This window comes from Pseudonaja textilis, chromosome 7 (genome assembly GCF_049901715.1).
Source record: "Pseudonaja textilis isolate UNSWEBS1 chromosome 7, rPseTex1.2, whole genome shotgun sequence".
NCBI lineage: Eukaryota > Metazoa > Chordata > Lepidosauria > Squamata > Elapidae > Pseudonaja > Pseudonaja textilis.
This window is the reverse complement of record NC_141996.1, coordinates 7154089-7178629: the sequence shown is the minus strand read 5'-3', so window position 1 is coordinate 7178629 and position 24541 is coordinate 7154089. Positions and strand designations below refer to the sequence as shown.

The following is a 24541-nucleotide window of genomic DNA, read 5'->3' as shown; positions in this document are numbered from 1 at the left end:
GAACTGGTTGCAGAATTTTATTGGGTCAATAGAAGTTATTTCCCTTGGTGCTTGAAGGACCAGAGGGAAGAATCGGTGGTCTTTGAGAATGCAGGGCCTAAAAGTTTTTCTCAACCTGATGAAATTTAAGGCAAATGGGCTTCAACTTCTAATGTGCCTAAACCATTCATTATCCATGCTTGATTCTGCACAGTTTCAAGACCGTCTTCAGCCAAATTGTCTTCTTCCAAATATTAACAGAAAATCTACGTATGCTCCATGATCTTTGCTTCCATTTCTTTGTAGGTTACAGGTCTTACTTCATTCAGAGCCTTTGTTTTCCTGACTTTGTTCTTTCAAGATTCAGGCTGTTCTGCCTTAGTTATGTGTCCCTCTTTCCATTTTTTTTTCGTACTTGTCCTTTTTATCTTTCAGTTTATCAGAGAGTTCTTTGTGTAACCATGCTGATTTCTTCTGAGATATTTTTGTTTTTCTTTTTCGGTGATATTGTGCTAGACTGGGCTTTTATGATCATATTTTTCAGAGTTTTCCAGAGCTTCTTGAGTTGTTTTCTCCTTTAAGATTTTCATTTATGGAATTCCTCCCAGGGTCTCTCTGAGTTGACTACAATCAATTCTTTTAGTGGTAGTTTTCAATTTACGACTATTTGTTCAGTGATTGTTTGAAATTATAGCAGTGCTGAATGAAGACTTATGAGCCCCGAAGTTAGAGCTGTCACAATGCCTCTGCAGTCATGTGATCAAAATTTGGGTGGTTGGCATTCCACCCACATTTATGATCACAGGGTCACCAATAAAGGAGAATATTTGTAGCTCTGGATTGAAATGAGGGGCCTTGCTTGGCTGCTTTCTTGCAAATGTTTCATTACCCAAACTAGATAACATTTTCAGCTGGAGGTTGCTAGACCAATACTTGAATTCAGCTCTGCTGTCTGGAATCCGCACTGTATATCAAACATAAATACAATTGAGCGAGTCCAGAAGTATTTTACCAGAAGAGTACTACATTCCTCTGTTTGCAACAGAATATCCTACACCAGACTTGAGATTCTAGGCTTAGACAACCTTGAACTACGCCAGCTAAGATTGGACTTAAGCATAGTACATAAAATCATATGTTACAACGTCTTACCAGTTAATGAATATTTCAGCTTTAACTGCAACAACACAACAGCACACAATAGATATCAACTCAATGTAAACCACTCCAAACTTGAATGCAGGAAGTACGATTTCAGCAACGGAGTGGTCAATGTCTGGAACTCACTACCTGATTCTGTTGTTACCTGTTCAAACCCCCACTCCTTTACCCTCAAACTAACCTCTATTGACCTCACCCCATTCCTAAGAGGTCTGTAAGGGGCATGCATAAGCGCACAATCGCACCTACTGTCCCTGTCCTATTGTCCCCAATTATTAGTTCCTATTTCTTATATTTAAGTTTATGTTTATTCTTATTTCTATTGTATTGTAAGCTTTTGACAAAATAAATGAATGAATGAATGAATGAATGAATGAATGAATGAATAAATAAAATCAAAGAGGTGATGACATGTTCCCAGGACATTGTATCCAACCTAACTACGAATAAGTTGCCAAGCATCTGAATTTTGATCACAGGCCCATGAGGATGCAGCAACGGTCGTTAAGTGTGAAAAGGGGTCATAAGTCACTTTTTTCAATTTTGAATGGTCACTAAGCAAACTGTTGTAAGTTGTAGATGACCTATATAATCTTTTCATGGCTAAAAATCGCACCTAACATTTTCTCAAAGCCAGATAAGTAAAAAAATAAGTAAGAAAATAACAAAATAAGCACTACTAACTCATGAGTAGAAAAACAACCCCTTTCTATGTTAGGATATTTGGAGAGGATGGAAGTTTCCTTTCTTTTTCCAACTACGTTAAGCTTCTCTTTAGATTTATATTCATGTTGAGAGACTTTGGAAAAAGTTCAGAGAAGAGCAACCAAGATGATCAAAGGCCTGGAGATTAAAACATATAAAGAACAGCTGCAGGATTTGGGATTGGCTAATCTAAAGAAAAGAATTAGGGGAGACATGATAGCAGTATTCCAGTATTTGAGGGGCTGCCACAAAGAAGAGGGGGTCAACTTATTTTCCAAAGAGCCAGAAGGCAAGACTAGAAGCAATGGATGGAAACTAATCAAGGAGAGAAGCACTCTAGAATTAAGGAGAAACTCCCTAACAATGAGGACAATTAACCAGTGGAACCATTTGCCACCAGAAGTTCTGGGTGCTTCATCCTTGGAGGTTTTTAAAAAGAGACTGGACAGTAATTTGTCTGAAATGATATAGGGGGTTTGACTAGAAGACCTCCAAGATCCCTTCCAGCTGTTCTATTCTATTCTATTCTATTCTATTCCTATTCCTATTCCTATTCCTATTTCTATTCTATTTCTATTCTATTCCTGATTCTCTTCTGTTCTGTTCTGTTCGCTTCCTGATTCTCTTCTCTTCTCTTCTATTCCTGATTCTCTTCTCTTCTCTTCTCTTCTTTCTCTTCTCTTCTCTTCTCTTCTATTCTATACTTCTCTTCCTGATTCCATTCTCAGTTTCTGTTTCTGTTTCTGTTTCTATTCTATTCTATTCTATTCTATTTCCTATTCTGTTCTATTCTATTCTATTTCCTATTCTGTTCATGGAACGCAGTAAGGCCAAAATACAAAAGTCAAAGAATTTGAGGAAGGAAGAATTGAAATTTGGGATCCTGCTTTGACTGACATCCATTGCTTATTTTATTGAAGAACTCACAATTTCACCATTTTTTTTATTTTTTTATTCTTTTGGAGCTTAAGCTTGGAACAGAATTTTATAAAGGGGCCCTACTCAACAGCTCGTATTTACCTTAGCAAAATCTACGGGTGGAAAGTCCGGTGAAGAACTTATTTTATCAATTCACCCCCATCCTCCCTTCTCCTTCGCCTCTCCTGCTCCAGGTCCCATCCTTGCTGGCTGTCTTTTTCTTTTTTCTTTTGGATTTCAGTTGAGTAAATGATTTGGGAGAAGTTTGTGTGCCAATAAAGGCAACAGCTTGCTAAGCAGAAACGTTAGAGGCCCGAGCTGCCCTCAGTGTGATCGATTAGGTTTACTCAGAGATGGAAGAAAGCGTTCCCGCTGTGATGGACTGGAAGGATTGCTTTTGTGTCTGTCAGCAACTAAAAGCCACTGGAAAGGGAGGAGGGAAATGCACAGGGCAAGCACTGGAATCAGCCTTGCTCGAACATCTCGTGAAGAAAGTGTGTAGAGAAGATCAGTTCAAAGGTCCATGCCAGTAGCTGGCTTGCTTCTGACCCATCCCGCTGCTTCGGAAAATTTCCACTGAACAAACTTTGCTTGTCAAAACTCTTAACGGCAAATAGAATTGCCTTTGCACAAAATTTGGAAGAGTGAAGAGATACCTACAGATGAGAACGGGATTAGGAAAATACTGGATAAAAATCTGTAGGAATGAATAGATTAATGCTGGCAATGAAGGAAAAAGAGCAAACTGAATATTATATTATATAATTATATTATATTATATTATATTATATTATATTATATTATATTATATTATATTATATTATATTATATTATATTAATATAATATTAATATAATATAACTGAATATTATATTATATTGGATCTATTTTACCAATGGTTAAATAATAAAAATGGAAGTTAGAAATAGGGAAACAAAATAAAGAAGATCTGCTAAAAGAGATAAGTAAAAATTATGACCAGTATGTTGAATATTATTATGTTAATATTGTAGAATTAATATGGAAAATATTATTATGTTCAAGATTGCAGAATCAATATTAATTTGACAAAGGATGTTGTAATTTTGATTGTTGCTTAACAAAGATATTTGTACCCAGACAACACACTGTTCAACTGAAGGTGGAATGATTATATTAAAAATAAGTGCTATTGCTCTCTCTCTCTCTCTCTCTCATATATATGTGTGTGTGTGTGTGTGTGTGTGTGTGTGTGTGTGTGTATGTATGTATGTATGTATGTATCTCTCACTATCTATCTATCTCTATCTCTGTGTCTATATCTATCTATCTATCTTTCATCTATCTATCTAGCTCTCATCTATCTGTCTATCTATCTATCTATCTATCTATCTATCTATCTATCTATTTATCTATCTATCTGTATCTGTCTCTCTCTCACTATCTAGCTATCTCTATCTTTGTGTCTCTGTGTCTCTATCTATCTATCTATCTATCTATCTATCTATCTATCTATCTATCTCCCTCTCCTCCCTCCTCCTCCCTCCCTCCATCCATCCATCCATCCATCCATCCATCCATCCATCTATCTATCTATCTATCTATCTATCTATCTATCTATCTATCTATCCCTATCTATCTATGAGCTGTGGTGGCGTAGTGGTTAGAATGCAGTATTGCAAACTACCTCTGCTCACTGCCAGGAGTTCGATCCTGACCAGCTCAAGATTGACTCAGCCTTCCATCCTTCTGAGGTCAATAAAATGAGGACCCAGATTGTTGTGAGCAGGAGGCTGATTCTGTAAACTGCTTAGAGAGGGACTGTAAAGCAGTATGAAGCTGTATACAGGTAATCCTCAATTTACAACAGTTCCTTTAGTGACCATTCAAAGTAACAATGGCACTGAAAAAAAGGTAAGCTATGACCATTTTTCACACTTAAAACCATTGCATTGTCCCTGTGGTTACCATTCAGATGCCTGGCAAGGGGTTTTGTGACCTTTTGACAAGCAAAGTCAATGGGGAATCCAGATTCACTTAACAACCATATTACTAACTTAACAAGAAAAGTCCTAAAATGGGACAGCACATGTTTCACTTTACAACATAAACGTTGGGCTCAGTTGTGGTTGTAAATGTTAATACCACTTTATAATGCCTTGGTAAGGCCACAATCGGAATTCTGCATTCAGATTTGGTCGCCATGATGTAAAAAAGATTCTGAGACTCCAGAAAGAGTGCAGAGAAGAGCAACAAAGATTATTAGGGGACTGGAGGATAAAACATATGAAGAACGGTTGCAGGAAGTGGGCATGTCTGATTGAAAAAAGGACTAGGAGAGATATGATAGCAGTCCTCCAATATCTCAGGGCCTGCCCCAAAGAAGAGGGGGTCAAGCTAGTCTCCAAAGCACCAGAAGGCAAGACAAGAAGCAATGGGTGGAAACTAATCAAGGAGAGAAACAACTTAGAACTAAGGATAAATTTCCTGACAGAACTATTTATCAGTGGAACAGCTTGCCACCAGAAGTTGAGAATACTCCAACACTGGAAGTTTTTAAAAAGAAGTTGGATAACCATTTGTCTGAAGTGGTGTAGGGTTTCCAGCCTAAGTAGGGGGTTGGACTAGAAGACCTCAAAGGTCCCTTCCAACTTTGTTATCCTATCCTATTCTATTCCTCGAGGACTACCTGTATGAGTCGAAGTGTTACAGCTATTGCTATTCTACCTTTGCCGAGTAACCTTTTGAAATACTCTAGGTCCCTGCATGTTGTGTACAGTGACAAATGCACCCTTGTGATTTTCATGTCTATAATGTACGCTCTAATGAATTCAGCCTTTGACATCTGGCGACAAAGCAATTGTCCTAAGGCTACAATAATAATTCCCTTCGGGCCTGGATTTATTGGTTTCTCAGCTATGGAGAATATTTTTTTTTTCAAGTTAATGCCTAAGCTTTGAAACGTCTTTTGGAAACAAGCCTTTTGATTGACAGCTGCTCCAAGCTTCTCTGTAAACACTTCATGCGCAATTATAGTCAGCTAACTGCTTGGCATTTGAGTGCATTTGCCTCGGACATTCCTGCCATTTTCTTATGGCTGGTGCTGTCATTACTGCAGTGAAAGTGCAACCCACATGGGATCTAAGTACAGGTAGTCCTCAGCTTACGATGGCTCACTTAGTAACCTTTCAAAGATATGACGGACGTTGAAAGAGAGCCCTGGCAATCAAGTCCTATTTATGGCTGTTAGCAGCATCCCTGCAGTCACATGGCCACCATTTATGATGTTTTTACCCCAAACTGGCATTTCCTGCCAATAATAGATTCGCTTAATGACCATGTCATTCACTTAATGACTGCAGCAAAAAAAAAAGGGTCTTAAAATCAGGCATAAAATGGGAAGCTCAATTATGGTGCTAAGTCAAGGACCATCTCTATTGTAGATACTGTCCATATTTCAGAAGGGAAAAGTAAAGCAGGCACCCTTCCAGAGAAGGCTGACTTCTGGCTGACTTCTAAATTATCCTGTTTTGTCATTGTTTTAAGTTAGAATACAATAGAATTCTTTATTGGCCAAGTATGATTGGACACACAAGGAATTTGTCTCTGGTGCATTAAGAATGGAGTGTAGTGGAGCAGCAGGGCAGGGCAAAGAGAAGAGAAGAGTCAAGAGAAGAGTCAAGAAGAGTCAAGAGAAGAGTCAAGAAGAGTCAAGAGAAGAGAAAACAGAAGGGAAAAGACAAAACTCAAGAGGAGAGTCAAGAAGAATCGAGAAGAGTCAAGAGAAGAGAAGAGTCAAGAGAAGAGTCAAGAAGAGTCAAGAGAAGAGTCAAGAAGAGTCAAGAGAAGAGAAAACAGAAGGAAAAGACAAAACTCAAGAGGAGAGTCAAGAAGAATCGAGAAGAGTCAAGAGAAAGAGAAGAGTCAAGAGAAAGAGAAAAGAGAAGAGTCAGGAATTGAGAGAAGAGTCAAGAAGAATCAAGAGAAGAGAAGAAGAGTCAAGAGAAAAAAGAAGGGAAGAGACAAAACTCAAGAGGAGAGTCAAGAAGAATCAAGAAGAGTCAAGAGAAGAGTCAAGAGTCAAGAGAAGAAAGAAGAGATAAGAGTCGAGAAGAGAAGAGAGAAGAGAAGAGAAGAGAAGAGAAGAGAAGAGAAGAGAAGAGAAGAGAAGAATAGGGTTTGAAGGGACCTTGGAGGTGTTCTAGTCCAACCCCTTCAAGCAGGAAACCCTATATGACGGCTGCTTTACAACTGCTATGTTTACTGAACAAACACCGTTTTATGACCATTATAATTTGTGGTGGTAATGGATAGTCTCCATTATGGTCGTAAGAACTATTTGTATAACGTTTCTGGGGTGGCACAATAGTTTGCCCAATGGCTGTTATAAAAAAGGCACTTTTCTGGTATTGTATAAATACACACACACACACACACACACCTTGTAGAGATGAATTTGAAGTCTTCGACAATCAAAATGTCCTTCTCCAGCCCAATTACGAGCCGATTTCGATCCCCTTTGGAAAGCTATAACCTTCCATCGAAGATAGGTTATTCTGTGAAAGATGACAAAAAGCTTTGCCTTGGGTTAGCGTTTTCAATTTTCCCAGGAGAAAATTTTTGTGCATTTGGCTGACCTCAAAGAACATGCACTCAATAATGGGACAACCCCAGGTAAGAATCTCGCTGGCTCTTGATCAGGTCAAGGATCACTAGACAATTAATTACTAGCAGTTTTCAGCTCTTCGGAGAACAAGCAAAGGTGAACGGCCCTTCCACTTGTGCGTTGGATTCCATTGGGTCAAATCCAAAGAGCCTTTGGTGTGTTGCTGACACACTGTTCTGGGTAATTTCTTGGAACTTGACATTATCCATTTTTTAAACACCTCTAGGAATGCTGTCAACTCTTCCTCCAAGTTCTTGGCTTCCGAGTTCAAAGTTCAAGTGCACACCTTTATTGTCAGAGTACAACATGTGTACAATGAGATTGGCTGAGCCTCCCTTCGTGCACCAACACCCCGCAACACAGTACAACTCACAGTGAAGACAGAGAATCCCTAAACCAGGGAATCCCACTAACAAAACACACAATCCTATTGCACCATGTGAACTTAGTGCACGCCACGCCAGCCCTGCAAGTCGCTCGTACTATGTTATTGTAAGCAGTGGTGGGATTCAATTTTTTTTATTACTGGTTCTGTGGGTATGGCTTGATGGGCGTGGCATGGCTTGATGGGCGTGGCAGGGGAAGGTTACTGCAAAATCCCCATTCCCTTCCCACCCCACTAACGGAAATTTTGATCAGTTCGGAGAACCTGCAAATCCTACCTCTGACTGGCTCCGTCCCCATCTATTCTCTGCCTCCCGAGTCCCAGCTAATAGACTGGGTCTTCTTTGGTTGCCTTACACAGGAGAATGGAACTGGAAAGCAGGTTAGTGGGGTGGGGAGGGAATGGAGATTTTGCAGTTACCTTTCCTTCCCCTGCCATGGCCACCAAGCCACACCCACAAAACCGGTAGTAAAAAAAATTGAATACCACCACTGGGAGTTAGACCTGTTCTCTGGCTGTGTTGGTTTCGTGCCACGTTCCGGGTCCTCCCAGTGACAGCACTGAGACTCCAAAATGGCTTCAGCCAGGCCAGCTTCAAGGTTGACAACCCTTAACATCAAGTAACTGAAAGGGAGACAGAAGAAGGATCACAAGATACAGATAGTTCTCGACTTACAGACACAACTGAGCCCAAGATTTCTGTTCTGTGAATTTTAAGTGAATTTTACGATCTTTCTTGCCAACGTTGTTCAGTGAATCACTGCAGTTGTTAAGTGAGTAACACGGTTGTTACACGAATCTGGCTTCCCCATTCCGACTTTCCTTGTCAAGGGTTTGCAAAAGTTGTTCATATGACCCTATCATAAATAGATGCCAGTGGCAAAGCCTCTGAATTTTGGTCACGTTAGTATAGGGATGCTGCAATGGTCGTAAGTATGAAAAAACAGTCATAAGTCACTTTTATCGGTGCCATTGTAGTTTCAAACAGTGATTAAACGAAAGTTGTAAGTTGATAACTACCTGTAACAGTTTTTAATGGATAGATAATTGGTAGGTCAAATCAGTTGACTGATGTTAGATTTATTTCTTTGTGACTTTTAAATGTTATATACCAATTTGGCAAATATAGATGCAGACATTCATAAGTTGTAGGCCTGTTTTGCAAAGGGAGGACAATCGTTATATGTAGAAATATATATATATATTAGTATTCAACAGAGGGCGGGGACATTTTATGTGTATGTTTAATATTTTGTTCTATACACTTTTTCCTTTGTTTTTGTTTTGTATTCTATTTTTTTGTAGTTCAGTTTTATACTTCAACTTTGGAAATAAATAACATTAAAAGAAAAAGAAAAAACAATGAAGGCCTTAGGCAACTTTGAGTTTACCTCAATTATTTTTGGCACCTTTTAAAAAGAATAAATGAATATGTAAAGAATCATTTCTTTTTTGTTGGAGTGGATGTGTGTGAAACACACCAGCACTGTTAAGTTAGGCATTTTTTCTGAATTTTTGACACATTGAGCCCAAAAAGTTTCCCGCCACTGGATTATCCTATCAAAGAGAAAAGCACAAAACAGAAACAAAGACTTTTGATAAAACTCTAATCGTCCCTTATCCCGATACCCACTCCAGAATGCATACAGATAGAGGAATCCATAAATTTTCAGCCCCAAAATAACACTGATTGTTGTTTTGTCACTATGGTATTCTCAGTGGGTGTTTTGCAAGAACCTTTTGTGACCAAAAGCAATTTAGTAAACCACTGGAGCTCTGATTGTCTTCAAGTTGCTTTAGAATAGGATTTGAAGGGCAGCTGGAATCCTGTCCAGTTTTTCTTCATAAAGAGAAGAGCCATTTTGCAACAATAAGCTAAACTTGGGTTATTAAAGTACGACACTCTAAAAGGCTTTGCGCTGAAACAGCCTAGCTCTTTAGCAAATGGGAAATGAATCAATAAGACAGCATTTAACCATCTGGGGACCTAATCTGCTTGTCGTTATAAAACTTTCTGGTTCTTGGATAGCAAGTCCAAATACTCCTTCAAACTTTAGTCTAAACAGCCAAAAGCTTTATTATTTGTATTTTAAATTATTAAACCATCACACTGAGGGCAGGACAAGAAGCAATGACTCTTGATGAATGTATCTTTTCTTTTATGTATACTGAGAGCATTTGCACCAGAGACAAATTCCTTATGTGTCCAATTACACTTGGCCAATAAAGAATTCTCTTCTCTTCTCTTCTCTTCTCTTCTCTTCTCTTCTCTTCTCTTCTCTTCTATTCTATTCTATTCTATTCTATTCTATTCTATTCCAATGGGTGGAAGCTTATCAAAGAGAGATCCCATCTAGAAATAAGGAGAAATGTCCTAACACTGAGAACAATTAATCAGTGAAATGGCTGTCCTCCAGAAATTGTGGATGCTCTAACACTGGAGGGTTTTAAGAGGAGATTAGACAACCATTTGCCTGGAATGGCATAGGGGCTTCTACTTGTGCAGAGGGTTGGACTAGAAGACCTCCAAGGTCCCTTCCAACTCTGTTGTTCTGTTAAGGGAACTGGGTATGTCTAGCCTAACAAAGAGAAGGTTTACAGGTGACGTGGTAATTATCTTCTGGTATTGTCCGGAATGGTATCGGGACTCCTGCTTTTAAGCAGGGTGGATTGGACTAGAATAAGGATGTCAAAACTCAATTTCACGGAGGGCTGCATCAGGGTTGTGTTTGACCTCGGGGGACCGGGGTGGGCTTGGCCATGGTGGGTGTGGCCAGTTTGAGATCACCCATGTCGGAGGCGCCTGTGGTGGCCCTGCCAATGAAAACGGGCTCCCAAGCTCTGTTTTCAGCCGCGACAACCTCCTGCAACCCTCTGCCAGTGAAAACACAGTTTGGGGAAGGGGGCTGCGTCCGAGTGTTGCAGGAGGCCGTCGCGGCTGAAAACGGAGCCTGGCGGGGCCACACACGGCCCTCCTGAGGTCTATTTTCACTGGCAGAGGCACCACGGAGCAATTCCTTTGCTGTTTCCAGGGTGGCTCCATGGGCCAGACCTAAGCACTTCACAGGCCGTCTCCGTCTCCCAGCCCTTGAGTTCAACATCCATGTACTTAGAAGATCTCCAATTTCCCTCGTGTTATTCCATTACGCCTGTATAATCAAGGATATCCTTTATGTGACAGTTATATTGTTACTTATTTTTCTCTGTCTTTCTTTTACTTTAGGGCAATTCTGGCCTGGGGTTCAGTATTGCTGGAGGAACAGATAACCCACATATTGGCGACGATCCCGGAATATTTATTACTAAGATAATACCAGGAGGAGCTGCTGCAGAGGATGGAAGACTCAGGTAATTTGTTCTTTTATCTTCTAAACATAGAATCGATGTGACACCACGCCACACTTTTGACACAGGCTAAATTGCGCCCTGTGTGAAGTACACGTAATCGTCCACTTACAACCACAATCGGGGACCGGAATCTCCCTTGCTAAGCAAGATGAAGAGAGTCACCCCCATTTTTTTTGCCATGGTGGTTCAGCAAATCACTGCGATCGTTAAGCCCATCATGCGGTCGTTAAAACGAATCTGGCTTCCACCATGAACTTTGCCTGTCGGAAGTTGTTTTGAAAAGCTGCAGACGGCATTCCCACGACCCTGGGATGCCGCAACCTCATAAATGCATGCCGAGCCCCTGAATTTGGGTCACGTGATGGTGGGGAATGATACGTGCAAGGACTAGTTTGTAGTCTCTTTTTTTCAGTGCCGCCATACTTTCGAACAGTCAATGGTTGTAAGTCACCTTTGTTTGGTGTCATGCCCCTGTCGGAGCCTGAATCTGCAGGGGAAGACGAGCTGGAACTGGAGCCAACAAGGGGGCGGCTTCGTTGGCTTCGGAGGAAAACGGGTAGGAGCAGGGCAAGTCAGGCCAGGGCCTTTCAAGATTGGGACAGCTTGTACGCAAGGAGGAATGGGGGCAGGGTGACCAAGAGAGGCTAAGCAGTGAATATGAGAGACAGAGCTCAGGCAATGACCTCCCCCTCCTGATCCTTGAGTGTGGAGAGTGGAAAGAAGGCAGGAACAGCGCTGACTGACCCGGCTACTCAGGAGGAGAGCACCCCACCCCTCTGCAAAAGGCACACCTGGGGACTGAGCCTTAAGAAGACGCTGTGGGGAGGGGCATTTGTCAGGAACGGACACTGAATTCCTGGCGTGTTGAGTGCCGTCACCGACGTTTAAAGTGTCCTAGATTCCCTGCTTTCTTCCTGGCTTCCTGGATTAATTGCCTTGCTCCTTTGCTTCCTGGACTCATTGACTTGCCCTGCTGGGTTTCTTGCTTTGCAGTCGTGGTGCTCACAGCGTTGGGCTGGACTACTTGCAGCCTGCAGGCTGCTGGAGGTGTGTGTATGTATGTGTGCGTGTCATCACTTTGCCAGAAAAGTGGGAGTGTTTGGGGAACTTTGCAGCAATAAAGGGGCCGTTTGAACTGTCACCTACCTGTGCTGCCTCTGTGCCTCGCCCTGGGTCATCACACTTGATTTTGTCTGTTTTAAATATCATTCTAATCCATTTCTTGAGATGTTTTTTCATCCGACGGTTCGCTTGTTCAGTGATGTTCATGGTTTAATATGTCTTTTCCTCCAAGCCTCCTTAACTCTTTGTTCTTTCTTCTTTGAAAAAGAACCTTACAATTTAGTGTGAAAATACCTGTACAAAAAGGGCAAATTCCACATGAAGCATTATCAGAAAGGGATTGGAATTAAATCTCCCCATACACTAATGTCCTTATATATATATATGAAGGTGGGATCTTGCAGACAGATCTCATACACCATATTTGGAGGAGGGGGAAAGTTATAATCATGTAGAGCAGATGATGTTGAGCAGGCCATGCCCACCCTGGCCATGTACTGACCGAGGCTTCCTAGACCGTAATTAAGCACAGGCTTAGTTAAAACAAGTCTTGTTTTATTTCAACGCTGGGAATTAAATTTATTCCCAGCCGGTAATGAGCCCCAAACAGTCTCTCGAGATAAGCACCCACCTTTATCTCCTTTGAATTGCTGCCAACAAGTAGAGTGCCAAATGAATTATAAAAAACCAACGGAAGTACAAAGTCCACACAGAGTTTCAAGGATTAATCTGAACAGAACGAACAACTTTGCTTCCTGCAAAGGTTTCTTAACCTTTGCCTGTCCTTTATACCTTATGGGAGGGGCAATCACCTCCCAGCCTTACTCCTGAGTCACTTCTTTTGTTTCAGCTGCTCTCGCCTTCTAGCAGCTCTGTCCCGCATGCGCACTGGGAACAGGCTCCCGCTGTTCCTCTGCCTTGCTGCTGCCAGACTCCGGAGGCTCTGGAGTCAGCACCCCATTCCCAAATGGTCCTGGCCCCATCTCTGCATTGGATTCAGGACCCTCATCCGAGTTCTCTCTGGACTCCCTGACTGGTCCCCGTTCTCCCCCACTGTCCAATTCCGCTGCCGTCTGCACAGGCTGCCGGTGAATGACAACAGGCCACTACCACCCCTGAGGTCAAACACAACCCTGATGCGTCCCTCCATGAAATCGCATTCGACACCCCTGTTTTATGCAGTCAACTGTGTATTATGAAGCTGCTGGTGAGGAAAGCAAACAGTAATCCTATATTTCCTCTTTAATAATATACGCCGCCAGTTAAAGAGAACCTGGAGTTGTGCCTGTGTTGCAAAGTAGCGTTCCTGGATTTACAGCCTTAGCTATACTTGTCAGTGGTGCTGTTGGAAGATTTTAGAAACCATAAATTGGGAGAGAGAAAAAAAAATCCACATTAGAGCTTGAAAGGCCAACAGATTGATGAAGCAGAGAACTGCTGACCACAGTTGGTCCATTAATCAGCTTAAGTGATAGCTCTCTCTTCCTAGATCCTAGCAAGACTCCATTAGCTTCTGGTGAGTCTGATAAAAAAACCCCCACAAATTCCTGGTTCTTGCTGAGATTTGTTTGTTTGCTGGTTCTTACAATTATTTGCCATCCATCTTCCTTTCCTGGACCAGGATGTCCTGCACTCAGTCGTTCAATCCCTACTCATTTCATGACTGGACTACCGTCATGCGCTCTACAGGGGGCTACCTGGAGGAGCATTTGAAAGATACAGATAATCAGAGTTGGAAGGGACCTTGTAGGTCATCTAATCCAACCCCCTGCCCAAGCAGGAGACCCTACACAATTTCTAACAAATGCCAATCTCTTCTTGAAAGTCTCAAGTGATGGCGCTTCCACAACTTCCGAGGGCAAACTGTTCCATTGTTTGATTGTTCTCACTGTCAGAAAGTTTCTCCTTGTGTCCAGGTTAAATCTCTCGTTGTTCAGTTTCCATCCGTTATTCCTTGTCTGGCCTACAGGAGCTTTAGAAAATAGCTTGACCCCTTCCTCCCTGTGGCAGCCCCTCAAATATTGGAAGACCGCTATCATGTCTCCCCTGATCCTTCTCTTTACTAGACTAGCCAAGCCCAGTTCCTGCAACCGTTCATTATATGTTTTAGCCTCCAGTCCCCAAATCATCCTGGTTGCTCTTCTCTGTACTTTTTCTAGAGCCTCAACATCTTTTTTACTACAACTGGGGCAGAGTGTAGCAGCATGGGTAGTTTTTTGGGGGGTAAGAATGGCCCTTGTGACACCACTGCTCTGTGAGCTGTACTGGTTACCAGTCTGCTTCTGGGTACAATTGAAGCAGAGGTAGTATTCAGCTGGTTCGGACCAGTACGGAAATTTTGACCAGTTTGGAGAACCAGCAATTACCACCTCTGACTGGCCCTGCCCAGCCACCCCTGCCATTACCTCTCCTATATTTCCTTGTTTTTTAGCTCAGCTGATTCGCATGGATTGCCGCACCTCAGCTGAGCTAAAAAGAAACAGCTCAGGCAGCTTGCCAGTCTTGACAGAGTCAGTCAGGAAACCCACCACAGAATTGAAGGTGTTGGTGATCACTGTGAAAGCCCTTCATGGTGAGCGAGGAGATCCCCACAGAAGAAAAGATAATACCAAAAATTTTAGAATGTGCAGAAATGAACAAATTAACATTTGAAATGAAAGAAAAGGAAGACGCTTCGAGGTGTGGGATCTCTTTTATCGATGGTTAAATGAGAGAAACTAGACTTAGAACTTCAAAAAACAAGAAGAGAAAGATTCATTTTAATATTAGGGTTGATCACTGTAACTTATTAATTTTAATTACTTTTGATTAGTACTAATAATATGTATCAATATTATGAGGTAAAAGCACTGTTATTATAAGATTGCTATTACTACTATTATTATTTAGATGATGAATGTTTACTCAGAAGAATTGTAACCAGACAAAACACTGTTTATATGGATGTTGAACGTGTTGCTCTTTCTACTTATATTAATAAAAAAGAACAATATATTTTTTTAAAAAAAATGAAAGCCATTCATGGCATGGATCCAGGTTACCTGAGGGATTGTCTCACCCCACTGGAATTGGCCTGTACCACTTGTGAGGGCAGAGGAGGCATGCTGTGGGTCCCATCGGCCCAATTATCCCGGCTGGCTGGGTCCATGAAGAGGGCCTTCTCTGCAGTGGCTCCAATGATGGGATTCAAAATTTTTTACTACCAGTTCTGTGGGTGTGGCTTGGCGGGCGTGGCTTGGTGGGCATGGCAGGGGAAGGATCCTGTAAAATCTCCATTCCCTTCCCACCCCATTAACCTGCTTTCCAGCTCCATTCTCCTGTGCAGGGCAACCAAAGAAGACCCAGCCAATCAGCTGGGACTCAATGGGAGGCAGAGAATAGATGGGGGCGGGGCCAGTCAGAGGTGGGATTTGCCGGTTCTCTGAACTGCTCAAAATTTCCGCTACCGGTTCTCCAGAACTGGTCAGAACCTACTAAATGCCACCTCGGACTTCAACCCTCCAAAACATCTTGCCCCTCCCCCTCCCCCCATATAAAGTTGGTCCCAACCCTTCTATCAGTTTGTAGGGCCATATAAAGACATGGCTTTGACATGGCTTCTCAGAAGGTCACAAAAGGTATCGCCTGACCCCAGGACACCACAACCGTCATAAATGCAGGCAGTCCTCGACTTCCAACCACAATTGAGCCCAGCATTGATGTTGCTAAGCAAGGCATTTGTTACGTGAGTTTTGTCTCATTCCACGACCTTTCTTTCTTTTTAAAAAAAAATAATTTAATATTTTTATTAATTTTCTTTTTTTTTTACATCGTAAAACATCATGGTATCAACAACGTTCTTGGCATCTATACAAGATTTTGATTTAAATATCATAATACATTACATTGCATTTATCTACTATTAAATAATATCTTTAGCTACAATTACTATTCTTATATCTTTACATAGTTTACAAAATTTTATTTTACTTTCTTAAGGGTTGTTTCAATTAACATTTTTGTCTCCCTTCTTGGTTCTGTTTGTTAGCCATTTATACCAATTGTTCCAAATTGTAAAGAATTCAGAGTCGTCTTTTTCCTTTCAATTTCATCGTTAGCATATTCATCTCAGCACTTTCTGTTACTTTGTGTATTACTAGTTCTTCATTGGGGGTATTTGGTGTTTTCCATACCTGTGCAAAGGCTATTCTGGCTCCGTGACCTTTCTTGCCACCATTTGTTTAGGTGCAATTGATCAGTTAGTACCATCTGCGCCACGATGGTGCAGTGGTTAGAGTGCGGTACTGCAAGCGACTTCTGCTGACTGCCAGCTGATCGCAATTTGGCAGTTCGAATCTCATCCAGGCTCAAGGTGGACTTAGCCTTCCGTCCTTCCAAGATGGGTAAAATGAGGAGCCAGATTGTTGGAAGACAATAGGCTGAGTCTGGAAACTGCTTAGAGAGGGCTGTAAAGCAGGATATAAGTGTAAATGCTATTGCTAGTAACTTGTTTGTTAAGTAAATCTGACTTCCCCATTGACTTTGCTTGTAGAAGGTCTCAAAAGGATACTGCAACTGTCATAAATATGAGTCAGTTGCCAAGCACCTGAATTTTGAACATGTGACTATGGGGATGCTGCAAAGGTCATAAGTGAGGTACTAATACTACTCTAGAAAGCCTTAGTAAGACCACACCTAGAGTACTGCATCCAGTTTTGGTCACCACACTATAAGAAAGATGTTGAGACTCTAGAAAGAGTGCAGAGAAGAGCAACCAGGATGATTAGGGGATTGGAGGCTAAAATATACGATGAACAGTTGCAGGAACTGGGCATGGCTAGTCTAGTGAAGAGAAGGACCAGGGGAGACATGATAGAGGTCTTCCAATATTTGAGGGGCTGCCACAGAGAGGAGGAAGGGGTCAAGCTATTCTCCAAAGCACCTGAAGGCCAGACAAGGAATAATGGATGGAAACTGAAGAAGGAGAGGTTCAACCTGGAAATAAGGAGAAATTCTCTGACAATGAGAATGATCAACCGATGGAACAGAAATTGCCTTCTGGAAGTTGTGGGAGTGTCATCACTTGAGACTTTCAAGAAAAGATTGGAGTGCCATTTGTCAGAAATTGTGTAGGGTCTTCTGCTTGGGTGGCGGGATTGGACTAGATGATCTACAAGATACCTTCCAATTCTGTTAATCTGTATCTGTATCAATCATTTCTAATGTGTGGTCATCTAATCTTCTCACAAAACATGGGAGAAAAATCAGGTCTTCTATAGTCTAAGGGAAGGCTAAAAGGACGGAGACCTGTTGAATTTCAGGGAGCAGAGTGTTCCATAGAGGGAAAAAAAAACCAGGCTTCTTAGTTTTCATCCGATGGGAATATTTAGGGGAAGAAACTAAACCATCACAATCTATGACCTTGACGAGGAAACCTCATTATGGTCGTAAGTGAAGGACTACTTGCCCTATGAATCATGCTTTTCCTCCAAGAGGTGGAGCTCTCGCCTCACAGTCAGGAGGCTGTGAGTTCAATCCTAGGTAGAGGCTAATATTTGGAATAGACTCTCCTGCTCAAGCCGGGGGTTGGACTAGATGACCTCCAAGTTCCCTTCCAACTCTTGTTATTCTATGTTATTCTTCATCAAAAGTAGAGATTGGAGGAGAATAATGGAAGGGGGGAGCAAGGATGACTCTAGTATCAACCCCAGTAAGGAATCCCGATAGATGGGGGGGAAAAAACTGCTAAAGGCTACAAAACCAGAAGAGAATTGCAAAATGAAAAAGAAAGAAACAATTGGAAACCGCATTACCGTCCGCAAATCTAAACCACTTCACGATTCATACGTACGGGACATGACACTGAAGGAAAAAAACAGGTCAAAATTTGACTTGGCAGCAGGAGAAAGCTGGAATTCTTTAAAACAAAAAAAAACCCTGAAGGAATAATCACAGCAGCTCGAGACAGGCAATGCAAATTCGTATGGTTAAAGCCAAAACTGAACATATTTCAAAAGGTAGAAAATGCTGACTCTGTCCATTCGAAGTGGGAAGTATAAAATCCCCTCATTAGTGGCTGTAGCTAAATTGTTCCAACTGAGAATATACGCAACAGGATTGGATTGCAAAAATTGTGGATTGGTATTGATGAAGACAGTTTGGCTTTACTGTTAGGAAAACTGCTGAGACCTCACACGTTTAAAAAAAAAAAGGGACAGACGAGAAGTGGTGGGATTTTAAAACCCAGTCTGACAGACATCTGCAACACTATACCTCAGACTATAACTTTCAAATAAATATTTAGAAGTTTTAAATTCACTGACTTAAAAAAAAAGTGCTTGGGACTTCTTACAAAGTACAACTATATCTCCCTGTGATTCCTAGTCTCTTTAGTTATAGAGAACAGATAATCAGAGTTGGAAGGGACCTTGTAGGTCATCTAGTCCAACCCCCGCTCAAGCAGAAATCTCCCATTTCTGACAGATGGGAGTCCAATCTCTTCTTGAAAATCTCAAGTGATGGTGCTCCCACAACTTCCGAGGGCAACTTCTGTTCCATGGGTTGATTGTTCTCACTGTCAGAAAGTTTCTCCTTATTTCCAGGTTGAATCTCTCCTTGATCAGTTTCTATCCATTATTCCTTGTCTGGCCTTCGGATGCTTTAGAAAATAGCTTGACCCCTTCCTCGTCTCTGTGGCAGCCCCTCAAATATTGGAAGGTGCTCTCCTGTCTCCCCTGGTCCTTCTCTTCACTAGACTAGCCAGGCCCAGTTCTGGAACATTCTTCATATGTTTTAGTCTCCAGCCCCCATATCATCCTTATTGCTCTTCTCTGTACTATTTCTAGAGTCTCAACTTCTTTTTTTATAGTGTGGTGACCAAAACTGGATGCAGTTCTCTAGGTGTGGTCTTACTAAGGTTTTATAGGGTGGTATTAGTACCTCACTTAAGTTAGAACTTGAATAATCAGAAAATAACTTGAAGAGAAAGAGGTTTGTTGGGGAAAATAATAATGTTATTTTAATTAAAAATTGGAGGAGGAGGAGGAGGAGGAGGAGGAGGAGGAGGAGGAGGAGGAGGAGGAGGAGGAGGAGGAGGAGGAAAACCAGAATTATGGGAATATTGTATTTATTTATTTACTCCTTTGTTTATCCCAAAGGTGCTTTCTCCAGAGGCAACTGGATTTTCTTGTTATTCTTTGAAGACATTTCACTTCTCCTCCATACTTCTTGGATAAGAAACTTGGATGAGAAGCAAAACGTCTTCAAAGAATAACAAGAAAGTCCAGTTGCCTCTTGAAAAAGCACCGTTGGGACAACCATGACTTGGAAGATTGAGAATCTCCATAGATATTCTTCTTTGTTTGTTTATTAAATTTATATGCTTCCTACCTCACTGTTGAAGTGACTCTGGGCAGCTTACAAGATGATAAAAATAACGATATAAAAGATGAATATCCATTGAATTTAAATGCATGAAAATGCAAAAGTAGATAGGTAAAAACCTAGGCCACTCTAAACTTCAGGCAATAGAGGAACAACCGTAGGAAGACATTTTGCGATAAAAAAGAATAGTTAAATTAGACCCATAGTCTTACTAAAACATATACGTATAACTAATTAAATCAAGTAAGCAATATGTATCATAAGAACCAAAGAGATCAGTCTCCAAAATTGGCCTGGAAGTCACAAGTCTGCAATCAGAGGAGCAAACCAGAGGTGGTATTCAGCAGGTTCTGACCAGTTCTGGAGAACCGGTAGCAGAAATTTTGAGTAGTTCAGAGAACCGGCAAATCCCACCTCTGACTGGCCCCACCCCCATCTATTCTCTGCCTCCCGAGTCCCAGCTGATTGGCTGGGTCTTCTTTGGTTGCCCTGCACAGGAGAAGGGAGCTGGAAAGCAGGTTAGTGGGGTGGGGAGGGAATGGGGATTTTGCAGTAACCTTCCCACCAAGCCATGCCCACCAAGCCACACCATACCCACCAAGCCATGCCCACAGTACCAGTAGTAAAAAACATTGAATCCCACCACTGGAGCAAACATTTATACCTTATAATCAAACCAAGAAGTTGGCATGTTGTATAAACCAGTCCATCAGGTTAACTATCATATGGTTGATTTGGACAGAACATACTCTAACTGAGAACAGTTTGGTTAAGGTGCTGGCCTAAAACCAGGAGACTCTTAGTTCTAGTCCTGCCTTAGACATGAAAGCTGGCTGGGTGACCATATCTATCTGGAGTTTCATCAAATAACTGGGCATAATTCTTTCCTAGGCTGCATGCCAAAACCTCCTACTGCTTCCAGAACCAACTCACTATACATTTGGTTTAATTTGATTTGCATTGAAATTTAATTAGAATTACATCTGGTTGGTTATGTCTATTCTACAATCATATGTCTAACTGTTCCTTCATCTCATTAAAAATTACCCCATTTCTGGAGGAGTTGGGTAGGGAGCATTATATCCATGGCTTTCAGGAGGTGATATGCAGATTACAGATAAACAGAGTTGGAAGGACCTTGTAGGTCATCTAGTCCAACCCCCCCCCCACCGCCCAAGCAGGAGACCGTACCCCATTTCTGACAGAGGTCAGTCCAGTCTCTTCTTGAAAGCCTCCAATGATGAAGCTCCCACAACTTCCAAAGACAAGTGATTCCATTGGTTGATTGTTCTCCCTGTCAGAAAATTTCCATAGACTCAGTTCTGTCTTTCTTCGCAAGGAAAATAGAAACAATGGGTGAAAATTAACCAAGGAGAGAAACAACTTAGAAATCAGGAGAAATTTCCTGGAAAAAAACGCAGAGAGGAGCAACAGAGATGATCAAACGCCTGGAGACTAAAGCATACGAAGAACGGTTGCAGGATTTGGGTTTTGCTAGTCTAGAGAAAAGAAGGACTAGGGGGAACATGATAGCACAGTATTGCAGTATTTGAGGGGCTGCCACAAAGAAGAAAGGGGTTAACTTATTTTTCGAAGCACCAGAAAGTAAAGCAAGAAATAATGGATGGAAACTAATCAAGAAGAGACGCAACCTAGAACTAAGGAGAAATTTCCTAGAAAAAGTGAAGAGTGGAGCAACAAAGACGATTAAAAGCTGGTTTTAAAAGACGGTTGCAGGATTTGGCTAGTCTAGAGAAAAGAAGAATTAGGGGTGACAACAACGAATGGAAACTAATCAAGGAGAGAAGCTAGTCTAGCCCTGATGACGTTACTTAATTTGGGTAATGAAATGTTTGCAGGAAAACAACCAAGCTCAGAGAAACACCAAGGATCCCTCACTTCTACCCTGAGCTACAGATATTCTCCTTCATTAGGACCTGGAATTAAGGAGAAACTTGCTAACAGTGAGAACAATTAATCAGTGGAACAGCTTCAGTGATGGGATTCAAAGATTTTTACCACCGGTTCGGCGGGCGTGGCTTGGTGGGCATGCTTTGCGTGTGTGCACACACTTTGCATGCGCGTGCACACCAAATGTGCACTTTGCACAGGCGCAGAGGCATTTGCGCAGGCGCAGAGGCATTCCAACTCACCTCCTGCAAGCTTGCACTCTCCCGGTCACTTCAGCAGCTGCTGCGCGACACTGTTTCTGTGCCGCGCAAAGCAGCTGCGCTTCAAAAGCAGGGAATAAAAGTGAGTATGGGAGCCCTGGCAGGCGGGTGGCCCCAACAGCAGAGCAGCAGAGAGAACCGATTTGGTCTCCGCTGCTCATCAGTGCTACCGGCTCGGTAGAACCGGGCTGAACCGGTAGAATATCACCACTGAACAGCTTGTTGTTGGAGGCTTTCAAAAAGAGACAGGTCAGCCATTTATCTGAAATGGAATAGGGAAGGTCTCCTGCTGGAGCCAGGGGTTGGACTAGAAGACCTCCAAGGTCCCTTCCGACTCTATTATCCTAGAGTTCTTTGTTGTCTTGTAACAATCGCCCATCTCTCTCAGTGTTCAGTGCAGAACAGCCTGTTTTTAGAGAGCTCTAATTTAGATTGTTGGCTCGAGGGTGGGGCCTCGTTTATGTTCCTTCGACAAGTTTGAACAAGATCGTGCAAAGTGAGTTTGCCCACCTCTGGCCGTTGGAGGCGTCTCTTCTGCTCCTTCGTGATGACGTCTCTCCATTAAGAAGAAGAAGAAGAAATGGGTGGAATTTTGGCCCCCGGGTTTGTTGTGACTCTTTGATTTGTTGGCGTATTTGTCAAGGACAAAAATCCAACCGAGAAAGCTCAGGAGGAAAAGATGAAAGCTGTTTGCAACATACCAATTTGGAAGAGGAGAATGTGTTGCAATCAGTTTTCTGGCTGGAGCGAGAAGAAGCTGCTTTGACTTTTTTTTTTTACTGAAGTGACTTTTTCCGAAACGCCAGTTGACAGGGATCAAGTAGCTATGAAGGCGCCTTCCCTTCTTCTGGGTTCTCCTTTTTAATCTCATCTGAGACATTTGCGTTTCGTTGCATCTACCTGGGATCCATATCAGCTTGCATTGCTTACAAGTTCTGGAAAAATTCAGGAGGCCCAGAATTCAGGAGAGCACCTGATATATGTATATATATCTGGAGCAAAGGAGTAAGTACTGACTTCTGTTAAGGCTTTTGTGGTCCTGTTAGACGCAGGTAGAATAAAACAGAAATATATTTATGCCTTTCCTTCATCTTCTCCTGGTGAACTTCATACATTATATTTCCGTTTACTACTTTATGTTTACTACTGTTGTATGTTTACATTATGTTTACTACTTGCTTGCTCTGGCAGATTGGGTGGTTAATCCAGATCCTTACTTCCTGCCATATCATTTCACTGATACCAACTTTCCCTAGCTTGGAATTCTATAGATGGTTTAGTCGTTCACGAAAGATGTGGAACATTATTATTAATATTATTATTAATATATTATTAATTAGCATTAATAAAGGAGGATATTTGTAGCTCATAATGGGATGAAAACTGGTCATAAGTCACTTTCCAGTGTCATTGTAACTTTCAACAGTCACTAAACAAAAGCTTGTAAGTTGAGGACCACTTGTATTCTTATTTGTCCAATAGGATACTTCTTAAAGACATGCCTCTGACTTTTAAATATTCCTAGAACAGAACAGAACAGAACAGAACAGAACAGAATAGAAGGCGGAACAACAGAAGGAATGGAGTGGAGTGGGATGGGATGGGATAGGAGAGAATCAGGAATTGCAATAGCACCTAGATTTGTATACCGCTTCACTGTGTTTTTACAGGCCCTCTCTAAGCAGTTTACAGAGTCAGCCTGTTGCCCCCAACAATTTGGGTCCTCATTTTACCCACTTCAGAAGGATAAGAGGCTGAGTCGACCTTGAGCCTGGTGGGATTTGAACTGCCAAATTGTAGGCAGCTGGCTGCAGCAGAAGTAGCTTGCAGTACTGCACTCTAACCACTGCGCCACAGAGGCTCCTATAGGATAGAAGAGAATCAGGAATAGAAGAGAATAGAATCAGGAATCAAAGAGAAAAGAAGAGAAGAGAATCAGGAAAGGAAGAGAATCAGGAATAGGATAGGATAGGATAGGATAGGATAGGATAGGATAGGATAGGATAGGATAGGATCAGGAATAGAAGAGAAGAGAAGGAGAAGAGAAGAGAGAAGAGAAGAGAAGAGAAGAGAAGAGAAGAGAAGAGAAGAGAAGAGAAGAGAAGAGAAGAGAAGAGAAATCACAGATTTCTAGGGTAGGGTAGAGTAGAGTAGAGTAGAGTAGAATACAATAGGAGTAGGGTAGAATAGAACAGAATAGAATAGAACAGAACAGAACAGAACAGAATAGAATATAATTCTTTATTGTCCAAGTGTGATTGGACACACAAGCAATTTGTCTCCAGTACATTATAAGCTCTCAGTGTACCTACAAGCACCCAGTGATAAATCAGGTTCAAAATGACTGCAACAATACATGTCACTTTTCCTCCTATTATTACTACTCCTTCTTTGAGGGTTTGTGATTGCTGGCCTTCCTACTAGCAGGTTATTATCTATTTTGATTTGGCCTTAAAAGTACTTGTAAGACTACAAGTATGACAGGTTTTCTCATAATGAGGTTGACTCCCAGGGATTCAACTGGAACAAGTAGTACCTGGCTTCAAGACAGAGCCTTAAATAATGGACAGGTGGCTACTCATATGGGAGTTCTTTGGTGTCCATACCCGCTTAGTTTATGAGATTTAGATAGCATTGATTTTTCTGGAAAGCTTTAAAAAATCCCAAGTGTGATCAAGCCGGGCTATTATAGGTATTATTTGATTATTTAGCACATGGTGCATGAAATCGCTGTGATACAGAATTATAAGAGATGCGGTGGTGCAGTGGTTAGAATGCGGTACTGCAGCCTACTTTCTGCTGACTG

The 24541-nt window shown here is 41.7% G+C and overlaps 1 protein-coding gene across 27 annotated transcripts in view; it reads left to right on the top strand.

Annotated features, from left to right (window-relative positions):
- Positions 1-24541, top strand: part of DLG2 (discs large MAGUK scaffold protein 2) — a 979527-nt gene that overhangs the window by 739854 nt on the left and 215132 nt on the right. For 25 of the 27 annotated variants that reach the window (XR_015744246.1, XM_087936973.1, XM_087936980.1 and 22 more), the window contains one exon: positions 11016-11140. Coding sequence is in view for 24 of the 27 variants with exons in the window: in XM_087936973.1 (XP_087793099.1) it covers positions 11016-11140 (125 nt within the window). In the remaining 3 variants the exon portion in view is untranslated. Of the gene's footprint in view, positions 1-11015; positions 11141-22243; positions 22741-24541 lie in introns of those variants that run through there. The other 2 variants (XM_087936990.1, XM_087936989.1) reach the window with 2 other exon arrangements.